This window comes from Helianthus annuus, chromosome 9 (assembly GCF_002127325.2).
Source record: "Helianthus annuus cultivar XRQ/B chromosome 9, HanXRQr2.0-SUNRISE, whole genome shotgun sequence".
Taxonomy (NCBI): domain Eukaryota; kingdom Viridiplantae; phylum Streptophyta; class Magnoliopsida; order Asterales; family Asteraceae; genus Helianthus; species Helianthus annuus.
The window spans coordinates 171,772,967-171,788,945 of record NC_035441.2 but is presented as its reverse complement, the minus strand read 5'-3'; the positions used below and the strand labels follow the sequence as shown (position 1 = coordinate 171,788,945).

The 15,979-nt window shown below is 35.7% G+C and overlaps 1 protein-coding gene across 1 annotated transcript; it reads right to left on the bottom strand.

Moving 5' to 3' along the window:
- Positions 1-7,901: 7,901 nt before the first annotated feature.
- LOC110879607 (probable LRR receptor-like serine/threonine-protein kinase At4g36180) lies at positions 7,902-11,484 on the bottom strand. The gene has a single exon (XM_022128092.2). The coding sequence runs from the start codon at positions 11,304-11,306 to the stop codon at positions 7,992-7,994; it is 3,315 nt and encodes a 1,104-aa protein (XP_021983784.1). The 5' UTR covers positions 11,307-11,484; the 3' UTR covers positions 7,902-7,991.
- Positions 11,485-15,979: the final 4,495 nt, after the last annotated feature.

The window sequence follows — 15,979 nt, the reverse complement described above, 5'->3', positions numbered from 1 at the left end:
GGACTGCTTCATAAACATGAGACACATGCGGTTACACCTAGTCCACTTTTCATGAAGTATCTGCTCAGCAGCAGTACTCTGAGTGGTGAGGTCCGCTGGCTTATTCTCCCTAAGAGCATAATCGAAATCCAGCAGCCCAAGCGTAAGCATGAGAGCATCCTTCCATGCAGCAAAGTTATCACCAGTCAAAGATGGAATTCCCTGATTGGGCGCTGATAGTGGAAATAAGATGAGCAAAATTATGATACTAAGGAAGAAGTCCTAATGTGATCTATTGGCACGTTAAACTAAGGCAGGCAAAGTAATGACCATTTTACATAATGAAGCTGTGATAATGTCTATTACTAACATCAAAATAATAGACTTAGTTAAAATTCTACTTAAATGAAGACAAAACAGCTTTGGCCAGAAATGTAATCATTTAAGCATATGTGCAAAGTGGTTGTAACAGATCAGCTTTGGCCAGAAATTGAAACAATCACTTTAGTTATGCACTTGTTAAGTATGCCATCTATGAAAGAATTAAATCAGCTTTGGCCAGATATTAAAACATTCATGCTTATGATGCACACTTAACATAGCTTTCGTAATACTTGAACGATAAGTAGATGTATCAAGTCAGCTTTGGCCAGAAATGATACATCAGAAGCTCATTCAAGTTAAGCTATTTTGGTTTTGCAAAACATTACATTATCTGATTCTGATTATTTAACTAAAAAAATTACAAAACCAATTATTTAGTTCACATTTAAACAGCCTAAAATAATGAGGTTTCGAGTCGCAACCACGGTCTCGAGTTATGACATTATGGTCTCGAGTCGCAACCACGGTCTCGAATTATGACGTTATGGTCTCGAGTCGCAACCACGGTCTCGAGTTATGACGTTATGGTCTCGAGTCGAGACCTTTGTCTCGAGTCATCACGTTACGGTCTCGAGTCGAGACCTTTGTCTCGAGTCATCACGTTATGGTCTCGAGTTGTAGACCTTTTGCTCCCTTATGATCTCGAGTCGAGACCTTATGGTCTCGAGTCGAGACCTTATGGTCTCGAGTCGAGACTGATGGTCTCTAGTAGCAATCTGATGATCTCGAAACTTCCTGTTACAGCTGTTTATTGTGATAACATAACTGAAAATTCGAAATCTAAGGGATTATGAGATATTATTTCCTGTTTTAAAATGATCTAATTTTATCAACATGTTTCGAAAAATATGGTAACTGTTTATCTAATAACAGTTTCGTATAAAATTAAAAGATAAATTTAGATCTAACATGGAAAAAACACCCATTAATCCTAAATCATTCCAAAACATATTAGAATTTTCGAATTTTCTCATGAACATGATGAACCCTAATCATAAAAAAAAAAAAAAAAAAAAAAAAATTCTGGAACCCGAAACCTGAAACTTTTAAGACTTCTAAACAGATTTCGGTTAAAAAAACATAATCCAGTTAATTCGGTGAACATATAATTAATCTTTTTCCCGAAAACAGAGATCTCGAGTCGATCTCCATGACTCGAAATCGGCTGTTAGGTTCATAAGGTTTCAAAAAAAAAATTCCGTTTTCCAAGTTTCAATCCCAGAATTATGGATACGAAAACAGAACTGACTAATCAACATATGCTCTGATACCACATGTTGGTTCAGTTCTGTTTGAGCATGAAGGAAAACAGTAAACATACCTGTTATGGCCGACAGGGCAGTGGAGAATCCAGTGAGAGAAGACGACATGGAGTTCGACATCTTTGTCAGGGTGATCTGGTTCCTCCTTAGGGTGCTAACTGATGATGGGGACTTAGAAACCGAAAAGGGATATCGGTTAGGAGAGGAGGTAATTCGTGATGATGTTATGGCTAATGGGGTGGTGTAATTGTGTAACTGAGTAACCCCTAAACCTCCACATAATTCTCCTTATATAAGCACCCAGGAGGAAACCTAATTAGTTAATAAGGGTAATATGGTCCATCAACAATTACCAACTAATTATTTAATAGGTTATTATATATTTTGATCTCTATAATGTAAATGATTATGATGGCTATAGATTAAATATTAATACGTAATATATTTAATCTTACAGCATATTCAGCCATGTTTGTGATAATCAATGCCTTAACTTGATGAGGGATTTGTAGGATTTAGGAGAGTTATGCATATTCAAACTTAGTTATAAATAAAACAGGGATGAACATGTATTTGGTTTGGTTTGCACAACAGGACGTATACTTTGGTATGCACATATTTGTGGTAATCAAGGCCTTCACTTGATCAGGGATTTGTAGAATTTAGGAGAGATGTGTAATGTCACTTAGTTACAAATAAAAGAGTGATGCACATGTATTTGGTTTACACAACAGGACTTATACTAAGGGTTGTGATAATCTAGGCCTTAACTTGATCAAGGATGTGTAGGATTTAGAAGAGTTACGCATATTGTGACTTAGTAATAAATAAAACAGGGATGAACATGTGTTTAACACTAAGGGTTGTATACTAGTTTTGACCAGGGGTAAACCATTGAATGATAATTGTATGTTTTGGTTTGAAACTTGTTTGCTTAGTTTTAGATAACCTGCTTGTTTCGGATGAACATGTCAAAATAGAAGTAAGGTATTTGGAAATTGAGCAAACAGATGTTATAGAGGTCAAAACAACATTCTAGTTCTAGAAGTGAAACCCATTTGAATTTCAAAAAGTCAAACCCATTTGAAGTTCAAATCTGGTTACATGTGTTGTTATAGGGTTTTGTTGTTGTTAATACCTTCATGTTGCAGATTAATTCAGGTTAATCGGTGCTTAGTTGCTAGATTAGGAATTGTAATGAATATAGCGGGAACATGTGATTTATACGTGAAGAGAGTGAAATTGTAAGTAAATTTACGAGGGTATTTTAGTCTTTTCACTGAATTACAAACGATTAGTTAGTGGGAGGGACTTGATTGCGAGCAATCGACAACCACAGGGACTGGAGTGTTCGTTCTTGTCAAATGATGGCTGAAAGTGTGATTGGGTGTAAACCACAGGGACTGAAATTGTAATTTACACTCTGAAAGTTTTATATGTACACATATTTTTTGAATATAATATTTGGCTTCGAGTTTGTTTATAATTACGCTAGGGTGCATGTCACAAAAAAATTACCTAACAGAGAGAAGAGACGAATAAAACAAAGTTTTGTTTCTAAAAATTTTCATTTTGAAATCAGTTAAGTATCAAGTATCAACTAAATAGTTACAGTTATATTATCAACAAACAACAAACAAGAAGTCAACAACGACAACCTTACATTTGCATTAGCCATCTTTCTAATTATTTTATATATTTTTTGTCTTAGGAAAAAAAAAAAGAACAGTAACTCTAAGATTTTATATTATTTTCAGATTCAAGTTTTTATATAAAAATATGAAAACTTGTTTTTTGCGTGTATAGTAAAAAGATTCCCGTCACGATGTGTTCTTCTGCAGCAAAAGTACCAGAAGAACTGGCGAGATGGCAGAATCTCCTCTTGACGGTCACGGGCATAGTCTTTCAATCATCCACTACTTTAGTTATATAATTTAATTGAATAACATATAAATATTAAAATATTTTTACTAGGATGGGAAATTAGATATATCACAAACAAAAAAAAATGGTGTTAAATAGAACTATTAAACTACACAGTACACACACTTTCATCACTTCGTTGGTTTAAGTTGGACTTGGAGAGTAATTTAATCCTTAGTTATGAGTTCCACGTATTATCCTTGACCTATTGGTACGATACTTGCCGAGTTGCCCCTACAAACATAATGTGGGTTCAAGTTCTTAGACTATCCACATCAAGGATGTTTGTAGGTGATATGGAGGGTGTTCATTCCTATGTGAAGGGTATTTGTGAGAGGGATGGATTAGTGGGTCTTGTAGAGGATGGCATGGAGGGTGTTCATTCTTCACAATTCTTGGGGAAGAATGGTGAAGAATGGCCTAATGGTGGGTCCTTTCTTTTTTTTTATAAGGTTGTTTGTGGGAAGGATATATATGTTATTGTTGTGGGTAAAAAGTGTTTGTGGGAAGAATAAGTGAAAAGCTGATTTGGCATGCTGATTAGGCTCTTTGTAGAAATGATAGCCTTTCACTGATACGGATAGTCTTACAAGTGTAAAGTTATGTGGTATTTAGGTGTAAAAATTGCTAAGAAAAGTTACGAGTTTTGTTAATACAATGATGTAATATAAACATGCCGTATAATTAATAAGGTGGAGGGGGCACATTACTGGAATAGATGAGGGTTGAGTGGGTTCCTGAGGGTACACCGCCCAAACCAAAGCGAGCGAGTAAGGGGAGTGAGTTCTTTTTCAAGCTCTACAACCCGATAGTGGTGAAAAACTAACCATTGGCAACAAGAGATGAACTAGGGTGGTGAGTCTCCTGAATAGGAGAGTGTCCCTTCTCTTTTGGGTAGATTTGGGTTGTGATGGGTTGAATATAGGTGGTAGAACATTATTGGATGGTAGTGTGAGTAGTTATAGATTAAGGGGCTGTTTGGTAGTCTCTTAATGACCATTCAGATGCTACCTCTTAATGTTTAAAACCTCTGAATGAATAAGAGGTAACCTCAAGTCTGAATGGTTAAGAGGTAACCTCTAAATAGTAAATCATCACATGTCACATTCTTCTACATTCTCATTGGTAAAATTCTTAATGGTTCCATTAAGAGGTAGGCTCTTAATGACCATTCAGAGGCTACCAAAACCGCCCCTAAGTCACGAGTGCCCCCTCTGCCCGAAGGAAATTAACAGTTTATTTATATACTTAATAAACAAGTAACTGAGTGTGCTACGTGTCGTACAATTCTGTGATTTTAAGATTCATTTTCCCAATTATCTTATTTCATAATTCATTTATAATATTAATTAAAGTAACCATTTATACATAATTTCAATCATATCTTATATTAAAATATAATTTCATAACTTTTAAACTTTAAATACTAATCAATTAATTATATTATTTTTTAACCCGTGTAATGCAAGAATTAGTCTAGTTAATGTATTACCGCTAGGGTTGGTGGTTCAATGGCATAGTAAACCCTTAATACATTTAAGGGTGCATTTGGTTCACGGAACGTTTTGGAATTAGAATTGAAATTTGTATAGGAATTAGAATTTGAAGGAATTGGATTTGGAATTTAAACAACTCAATTGGAATTGGAATCTCAATTTCAATTTTTATGTGTTTGGTTGTTAAATGAATTGAAACTCATCACCCTGACACCCACCACGACGGTTCGGTTCGAAACAGTTCGGTGGAAATTCACATCAAAACGGTTTGGGTGGAAACGGTACTGGTCGAAACGGCTCGTGTGGAAACGGTTTGGTTCGTAACGGTTACGTCTAAACAGTTCGGGTCGAAACTATTCACGTGGAAACGGTTCGGGTGGACCGTGGAACGCTATGGGTCGAAACGGTTCGCATCGAAACGGGACGGGTCGAAACAATTTGCGTGGAAACGGTCGGTCTGAAACGGTTCCGTCTAAACAGTTCAGGTCGAAATGGTTCAGGTGGAAACGGGTACCGGTCCAAACGGTTAGCGTGGAAACGGTTCGCATAAAAAGGTTTGAGTCGAAACGGTACGGGTAAAAACCGTTCGGATTGAAATGATCCAAGATTCAAATGAATTTACTTTAATTCCTTCACATATAGAAATTTTAAGAAATTCATGCCTAATTCCAATTCAAATTTCATTGTCAACCAAACACATGAAGATTGGAATTGAGATTCCACTTCCAACAAATTTTGTGAACCAAATATCTTAAGAGATGGAATTCAGGTTTCAATTCCTTTAAATTCTATTGAATTCCTGCAAACGAAACGCACCCTAAAGTGTGAGATCTTGGTTTCAAGTCTCACTAGCAATAAAAAAATCCATGGTCAAAGAAAAAAACCTAGCTAATCTAAAAATTAATAAAAATCTTCATTAAATAGCACATGACAATCTCTCCCTTAATCTTTTTTTTTTTATTATTTAATGCCAGATGATAACTTTTTTCAATAATCTCTCATTTTTTATTTATGTTTTATTTAATTAATTAATAGAATTTAAACAAACTCACCTCTTTTAATTTAAAATTGAAATTTTAGAAAATTAATTATGTTTGACTTTTATCCTTTTTTATTATTATCAAAAAATATAGTTAATGATATTAATTAATTTTCATTTGTTTTTTATTACTGTAATTTTTTTCCATTTAAAAAGTGTTGTATTTTTTTAAGATAATTTTATTACATACTATTTTTCCTATTTTTAGCGTAGTACATGGTTAAAATTTTTATGGGTTTTCGTATTTGTTCAGATCTTATCAATACAAAATAAATAAATATAATTTACACCATAACAAAACTTACGTATAAGTTTTCTATACTTTTAGAAGAACAAATCTTACTTCTAATACACGATTTTAAAAAATGTCACGTGTCAACATCTTATCATCCCTAAAAAATGTCTTTAATCAAAATTGATTTTTTTTTATTTTTTAAATCATCTTAATATCATATAATGACAATATTGCTTCTTTTGAAATCGTTACCTTAATATCCACTCCTACTTCAAATAAAATTTTAATTTATAATTTATATTGATAATGATATTTTTGTATTAAAACTTACTAAAAACAGTTAAATTTTATTATATTTATAATAGTAATAATGATACTTTTGAATTAAATTGCCGAAAAAATGCAGAATCCCTAGATTCATAAGTATTATGATAGACAATATGATAATTTTAAAACAAACTTTGAGTTACTATCAAGAATAATCAAATGTAAACCTAAGTATTAATTTAAATATTTTTTTTATTTTTAATCAAATTACATGATTTAATAGTTTAATCTATTTATTAAAACACATTATGTTTATCAAAGTAGCTTAATAGCTTATTAGTATAGCCTCACAATCTTTTAAATTATACATGAGACAAGATAGGTTAATTGGTATTACAAAATAAGGGAAAATAAACTTATGGGTTATAAAACTATGTTTTCAGTGTTTAATTACACGATGCAAAATAATTACAAAGATTCCTAAAGAATTAATGATTAAGCGCTTTAGAAGCAGGTTCAGTATTATTTACTATGAGCAAAATATTGGAAGTTTGTGAAATGACTATTATGTACATCTACTTGTCTAATTGTGTTATATAAACAAATAGTTTTTTTTTTTTTGAACAGCCAACTAAATCACCGGATAAGTATCATGTATGCACTCAATCGAGCAATGCATCCCCTCCTCCATAACGGTCAGAGTTGGATGTATATCCGAGCCACCAAGCCACCAGTTCCGAGGAAAACACGTCGTCCGAAGGCTCAATGCGGTAAAACCCGGTTCGGCTCGGTTTCGAACTGGCGAAACTTCATTGCCACCACCAATATCCTTCAAAGTGATGCTGGTGGGAGTTAACTTGAGACCTCAAGAAAAGAAAACAAGTGACTAACCACTAAACCAACTTATAATGACATAAATAAATAGTTTTTATTACTAAAATCGTGTAATAAACGGGACTTTAATCTAGTGTATTATATAATTGCGTGGGATCCACCAGCCTCAACTAGATTCCCCCTCCAATATCCGACGTGGAAGCCCGCCACGTGGACTCACCAAAAACAAAAAAGGCAATGAAGTCCCGACAAATTCACGAAAACAAGTGCCCTTTTCGCCGTTTCCCTAGACATATTAAAAACTGGTCATCCTCATGCACATTAACGGCTACTTTTATTATCACTTATCATTTTTTTTCTTATATTTTATACAAATAAATAATCATTTCTATACATCAATTTGGCGCCAAAGAAGCCTTTCTTTTTCTTTCTGTTTGTTTGACTCCGCCAAATCAGCATAAAAAACAGGAAGAAAGTCCTCGTTACAAAGCAACACATTTTAATTTTAATTCCACATTTCCACCAATAACAAAAAATACAATAATTTAATTTCAGTTACACACAAAACGAAACTAAATAGGTGAAGGAAGTGAAGTCGGGTCAGCTGAGGACGGCATGTCCGGCCCGACCCGACACCCTTCAAGCATGAATACCACATCGGACATTGAAGGTCTATCATTCGGGTCGGATGTTGTGCATAGTAACCCAACCTTTAATCCCAACAAGAACTCTTCCCACTCTGATGATTCCGGGTCAAGCTCCAGAAGACCCGGTTCCAAAAGTTCAGAAATCTGGCCTCTTTGTAACTGTCTCTTGACCCATTTTACTATATCCTCATCATGGTTAAACATTACCGGGTTTTTGCCCGTTAGGATCTCTAGCAAAACCACACCGTAACTGTACACGTCAGCTTCTTTTGTCATTTCCCCGGCTAATGTGGCTTCCGGGGCTACGTACCCGAGTGTCCCGACTGGGCTTGCGGTTGTGGATGTCGATGGTTCGGCTTGTGTGGGTACGGTTAGCTTGTTAAGCCCGAAATCAGATATGTGTGCTTCGAAGTCAGCATCGAATAGGATGTTTTGTGGTTTGATATCCCCGTGGACCATCGGGATCGAATGTATGAAAGCTAGACCTCGAGCGATGCCCAACGCAATCAAATGCCTCATCGGCCAGTTCAAAACGTGCCCATCTTGATGCGATGCTTCTTGAAGCAATGTGGCTAAGTTTCCGTTTGGCATGTAGTCGTAAACGAGTAACCGCACGTTATCGGACCGACTTGCAAAATACCCGCGAAGAACGGTCAAATTTCGGTGTTTGACCTTCCCGAGTGACTCAGCTTCTCTTTGGAACGTTGCTTCCGGAACAGAAGTGTCCGGAAGCCTGCGGATGGAAAGAACTGTTCCATCCGCAAACGAGGCTTTGAAAAGAAGCCCGAATGTCCCACGACTCAATACGTTTTCTTCATCGAATTGTCTCGTTGCCTCGAGGGCATCGGAGTAAGTGATTTTGTTCTTGAAAAACACTATTTTTGGAGGCCCGTTTTCGCCTCCGCTACTAGTGTCTCTCCCAGAGCTTCCACGGGTCGGGCTTGGTTTCTTCACTTCACCGGATTTTCCCATCTTCGACAACTTTCTTCGCCACCGTAAAAGCAAGAAAACATACCCGCAACACGAAATTAACAAAAGCAAACCACCACCAGCTGCCAAACAAATCAGTAGAATCAGTTTCTTCTTCCTTGATGACATTTTCTTCTTGCAGTTCCTTTTAGATGGCTTCCCGCATAAACGATTGTTCAATTCAAACACCGATGGATCTGTAAATCGAGAACCTAACGTCTTTGGTATCTCACCTTCAAGATCATTCCTTGAAAGGTTTAAATGTTTCATGTTAGGAATCGTGGAAAGACTAGCCGGAATTTCACCGGTTAACTTATTTGAAGAGAGATCCAAGTCGCTTAAGTTCGAGAGTTTCGATAGTGATTCCGGGATTTCACCAGTTAATCTGTTATGATTCAGATAAAGCCTTTTCAAGTGAGATAGTTGTGAAAGAGTCACCGGAATTGAACCGGTTAAAAGATTCCCACCAAGCTCTAGAACTTCAAGATTGGTAAGATTCCCCAATGCTGCCGGAATGGAATTAGTAATTCTGTTATCCGAAAGCGAAAGCACAACGAGGGACGAAAGGAAACCATAAACCCCCGGGATATCGCCTGAAAACGCGTTGGATGACAGATTCAAATGTTGCAAACTTGTCAAACTACTAAACCCTTCAGGAACATCACCGGAAAACTCATTTCCTTCCAAAGCAACAACTTTCAAATTCGGTAAACCAAAAAGCTCAACCGGTAATTCACCGGATAACCTCTGCTTACTTAAATCAAGGACACTTAAACTTCTCAAATTCACTACAGCAGCTGGAAACTCACCCGAAAACCGACAACCACTCATGTTTAACTCAGTTAAACCCGATAAACCCCCAACGATGATCGAAAAATTACCCGAAAAGTTATTATTACTCAAATTCAAAGAAGTTAAGTTCCTAAGCTGTGCCAGTTCACTTGGCAAAGCTCCCTCTAACTTATTGTTGCTCAAATTTAACGATGTCAGCTCCGAGAGGCTTGCCATACTCGGCGGTATACTCCCATGGAACCGATTTCTTCCAAGTGAGAGGAACTGTAAGTTAGTTAATCCCCCAAAAATATCAGGAACTGGACCTGAAAACTTATTTCCTTCAAGATCAAGTACATTTAACAAGCTACATTTCTCAATTTCTTTTGGAATTTCACCAGATATCAAATTGTTAGCCACTTTAAGCTCCACTAAATTCAACAAATTTCCAATTTCAGCTGGCAAGTTACCAGAAATTAAATTTCCAGATAGATCCAAACGTGTAAGCGTGTGCAAATTAGTTAACCATAAAGGAAACACGTCATTAATGTGATTCTCGTGAAGGTCCAACACTTGAATAGACCTAGAGAATGTTGCTTGATTTGGGGGTTTTACTAACCTCGTGAACGCATTAAACCCTAGCTTCACAATTATAACAGAACTAACAGAATTTAGCAACAACGATGCCGGAATTGAACCTGAAAACGCATTGCCGGAAAGAGATAACACTTCCAGATTTGGTAAATCGCCGATACTCGCCGGAATTAGTCCTTCGAGTAGGTTATCATCGGCGGTGAATTGAATCAGCGACGAACAGTTAGCGATCGCCGACGGTAACGTGCCGTATAACCGATTAGAGTCCAGAAACAAGTATTCTAGCTTCTGAAAGCTTCCGATGACCGGCGGAATCCCGCCGGAGAACGAATTGAACGATAAGTTTAACAGCTGGATCTGCGACGCTGCCGATAGATTCGCCGGAATGTTTCCGGACAATGCATTGGAAGAAACATCGAGAAATCGAACAGTAGAAAGCACATTTCCGGCGATTTCGCCGGAGAGGAGGTTATTAGCAACGTTGAGGAGTAATAAGTTAGTTAGGTTTCCGATCGCCGGCGGTAAACCACCGGTGAAGTAGTTATTTTGCAAATAAACAACTCGTAAAAGAGTACATTGCGAAAGAGTTACCGGAATCGAGCCGTTGAAGTTATTGTTATGAAGATTCAGCTTACGTAACCGGCTCAGCTCGGATATCCGGCTGGTGAGTCGGCCGGATAGAGCAAGCCGAGGTAACCGTAGCTCATGAACTCTGCCGGCGCTACAAACTACGCCACGCCAATCACACGGCGCTGATGGAGTGGATGTGTTCCACGTGTCCAATGCGCCGAGGGGGTCGCGTACGTTAGCTTTGAAGTCTATTAGAGATTCTATCTCTGGTGTGGTGGCGGAGATGGTGGCGTAGAATAGCACGGTGGTGAAGAAGAGGAAATTAGCCGTTGGCATGGGGAATAGGTTAGCGATAGTGGGGAGCGTATGTTAGCAAGCATGGCCAGCTGAAACAATGGAGAGAAATGAAGGAATAGTCGTATATGTGGTGACAATATATATGCAGGTTTGCAGGCAGGTGTGAGTGAGTGTGTTTTGGATGTAGTGTGTTTTTTGGTGTTTAATAGAATTTTGCTGTTAAGATATATAAGTATACGTTACTATTTTATATAGTTATTATTGGATATTTAATAATGTACGTTTCTTTTATAAAAAGGAATAAATAGTTGGTGATGGAAAGCAAAGGACTATGTAATTTTATTTATACGAGGGCGCGGGTGGTTTGATTCGACAATTTTTGTTGGTTTTTTTTTTAAAAGCAATATAAAATAAACACCTAAAAACATATAAACTATAAGTTGTAAACAATATCTATCTTCTTCGAATAATTTAACTTACGAGGTTGAAAAATTACATTAGTAGGATGAAAGAGCAACTAAAAACTACAAATTAGGTGTGTTTGTTTGAAAAGAAAATCATAAAAATAAATATATTTTCTTTTGTATATTTATACGATAATGAGTATGTTAAACGTACGTTAATAGCAATGAAGAAAGGTTGTTTGGTCCATCTTCATGTCTACTCTTATTTCTTATGAAAGACGAGAAATGATTGTGTTTTTAACAACGTAGCGAAAGGTCCGATGAAGATTATAGAGTCTATAAAATCAAATTCTTTCGTTTGGGTCAAACATTAGGCGAATATGCATTTCTTAAATTGGAACTTTGATGTTATTTAGCTTTTAAGATCTCAATTCTACCTTAGTTACTAGTGCCTTGCTAGGGTTAGTTTTTATACATTCTATGCTTTCGCCGATAAAGATATTGACTCTATTATCGTGTGTTTTTTGTAACTTTGCATAATAGCATTACGTCCTTTTAACAGGTATAAAACCATTGGTACTCAAAACTCCTCGTATATATTATTAAAATTCTTGCATCTACCTTATCAACCCTATGTCCCTTCAAAAATGGAATACTAGGCAAAACATTGTTGTGCATCTTATTAAATTCACGTAGCGTTATAAATGTATTCATATATATAATTTTTATATCCTATTTACTCTACCTACTATCCGTATTTATTTCTTTTCAAAAAAAAAAAAATCAATACTATATATTATCATACAAAACTTAAGGGTTGAGTTAATCTACAACGGAATATAAAAATAAGAGGTGTAATAAGCCACTATAGAGTGGTAAGTGTCCCAAAAGAAATCAAGTGTGAATGTTAATTTTGTCAAAGAGAATAAAAATATTATACACATGTAAGTCGCATGCTATTTTCCCATATTTTTTAAACGTCCATAACTTTTTATACGTTATTTGTTTAAAAAAATATATACCATAAAATCGAGCGTCTTTTTATCTTTAATATGAGTACCATATCGTTATATTTAGAAAAAAAATTAAAAACCCAGTTGTGTATTACACAATGGACATAACGTAAAACATAATGAGAAAACCCAGTTGCGTATTACACAATGGACATAACATAAAACACAATAAGTATCAAACTAAAAACACAATGGAAAGTAGACCAAAAACACAATCAATAACAACAGATAAAAGACACAATGGACATAACGTAAAACACAATGAGTATCAAACTAAAAACACAATGGAAAGTAGACCAAAAACAAAATCGACGACAACAGATAAAAGACACAATGGATATAACGTAAAACACAATGAGTATCAAACTAAAACCACAATGGAAAGTAGACTAAAAACACAATTGACGACAACAGATAAAAGACACAATTAGTGAGAGCAAATAAAAGACACAATGGACAACAGACTAACACACAATGAACAATAGATTAAAACACAATGGATAGCAGAATAAACACAATGACAAGAACCTATAACACAATGTATATAGTACCCAAATATAACATCATCTTCATTATGTCATACATTTTATTATAGGTTCTGATAAAAATGCAATGAACAGAACCCAAATTAACATTGTGTTATAAGTTTTGATAATGACACAATTTATAGAAACCTTAGTAAAAAATGTAAGGACCAAAACCCAGTTTAAAAACACAATGGTCACAACTTTTAACACAATACAAAGAAAACCCAGTAAAAGAGAATTTTTTCATTTTATTTTTCTATAGTAATATCATACTCATATTAAAGATAAAAAACGTTGAAAATTGCTACACAAAATTGTTGTACTTGTTTAAACAAAAATTTAGATATTAGGTTACTTACGAATATATTACTTTCAACATTAATTAGATGTATTGGATGATGATAAACTATCAATCCTAAGTTTTTAGAGGTTGATCTTAGTAATTTACCAGAAAAAACTATGTCCAATAAATTGGTGTCTACAAAATAGGTTGTTAGGGTATTAGAAGCATTAAAGATTCAAGAACCTTGTAATGTTGTTTCAATATGACAAATTCATATATGTAGTATGTACTATTTATTAACCCGGTTATTAAAAAATATTAGTATTACCTACAAGCAACAACATATAAGTTTACAGATTATCCATGATTGATTCATGTTTTAGTCACCAAAAAGATTTGAAAAGGAGTGGAATAAACTAGGGTTGTTCATGAGTCGAGCCAAAACCGATTGGATCTTTGCCCATGTTTGGTTTGTTTATAAATCGAACCGAGCGGAGTGGCTCATTTAAAACCAACCTTAAAATCAAACGAGCATTTTTTGAGCAGTGAATATTCCGAGCGAGTGTTGAGCAAACTTCGAGCGATTGTGACAACTATATTGCCCGATTTAAATTTGCGGAGAGAAACAGTGATAATGTTGTGTCTCATTTTTTATGTCTTTAAAAATGCACATTTGATGGCATAATATTTTTCTTATGAATAATAATGTTGTGGCCGATGAGGCGATGATCATATTGCATGAACAATGACGTTGAGAGCAGGAGACGATCGACTTAGGGTAACAACTTGAGACATTGAGGCGATGAGTAGAATGTCGTTTAGCAGTTTAGGGTTAAACTTTTTGATTTGGTGTTAGCTTTTTATTGGCGTGATTGAGCTAATACGTATAGATATAGTAGTAAATTTATATTATGTTTGGCATGGAGCTTTTAGGAGCTTTTAGGAGCTTTAAGAAGCTTCTAGCTTTAAGCTTTTAAGAAAAAGATCATACTCAATAAAAAAACTTTGTTTGATTGAACGAGCTTAAAGCTTTTAGGTTAGGAGCTTGAAGCTTTTAGTTGAACGCTCCTACTAGTAGCGTTTAGAAGGAGCTACAAGGTTTTATGGGAAAAAAGACTATTTTAACCTCCAAAGATAATGAACTTTTTAATGCACAAGCTTTTTATATTTTTAGTTATGTCCATTTTGGTCATCTTATACATTTTATTAAAAGCTTCAGCTACTCTGTCAAACACCAAATATATCTAAAAAGCTACAGCTACTAGCTACCGGCTACAGCTATCAGCTTCTAGCCACCAACTAACAGCTTACAGTCATCAGCTACTTTTGCCAAACATACCCATAGTGGGTGAAAATCTAATAGAGTGATGTATATAAAACTATAAATTTAATTTATATTTATGTATATATGTATGTGTGTATATTGTCGCAACCCCCGTCCCCTAAAAGTCCCGGGAACAGGCGGCCGCGGCCAGTTTTGGTGGTATCTGGTGTTTATTCAATTTTGGCAGCGCAATTTACATCAGGATCGTAGTTAGGAAATATTTTATCAGAGTAAAATACCACGCTTTTAATATATTAAATACATGGGAAAAATACCAAGTTTCAAGTACACACATTTTCATAGGGATACACCCTATTTTATTTAATAAAAACATCTATTTATTTTTAGTAATTTTATTGCCACTTTTCCAAGCCTTCAGTGCTGTCCATCTGGCTTTTATTTGGCTTTCACATTTTGTTACCTCAAACGCGTTTAAAAACATTTTGTCAGTGGGAAATACTGGTGAGTGAATCCTAGTTCAATCAAGTTTTAATAAAAACCATTGTACAGTATTGAGGGCGGTCTCGCAATTACATTTGTTTCCAAGTCATATCAATTACCACCCACGGTACTGTCAACTCGACTTGTGGAAATGTTACCCCTCGCAAGGCAATAACAAATTTTGTATACAAAACCCCAACATACCGACGATAACTGTATCCTTACAAATACTCAATAACTGTTTAATATATAATTAATTGTGTGAGGTTTTGTAAAACAATTTGCAAAAAGGAGATTAATCACTTTGTTGTCTTAGATTATCCTTTAGGGCTTCCTGGTGACAATCTATAATTTACACAAATGCACACGTGTTAGTATAATAACCCATTTTAACATTAGTAATACCCTCCCCGAGACGGCATTCCAACGACTACGTCGGGCAGAACCACGACAGCCGTTACGGAACCCTAGATCAATCGGGCAGAGTATCTAATACGTATCCAGGGGTTATGATACTTACAACGGAGCAGAACTTCGTTATTTAGGGGGGATATTATACCCGAGTATAATGCCTACAATGTGAAAATTGAGAGAGAAAGAAAGATCTGGGATGAATTTCGACTGAAGGCTCGATGCCCTCTTATATAGGGCCTGATTTGGGCTTTCTCGCGGCCCGCGTAAAATGAGACCTCGGGCTACGCGGCCCGCGTAGTAGGGTTA

Bases quoted from the DNA above. Each gene is read 5' to 3' on its own strand.
- LOC110879607 (XM_022128092.2), bottom strand. From the start codon at position 11,306: ATGCCAACGGCTAATTTCCTCTTCTTCACCACCGTGCTATTCTACGCC.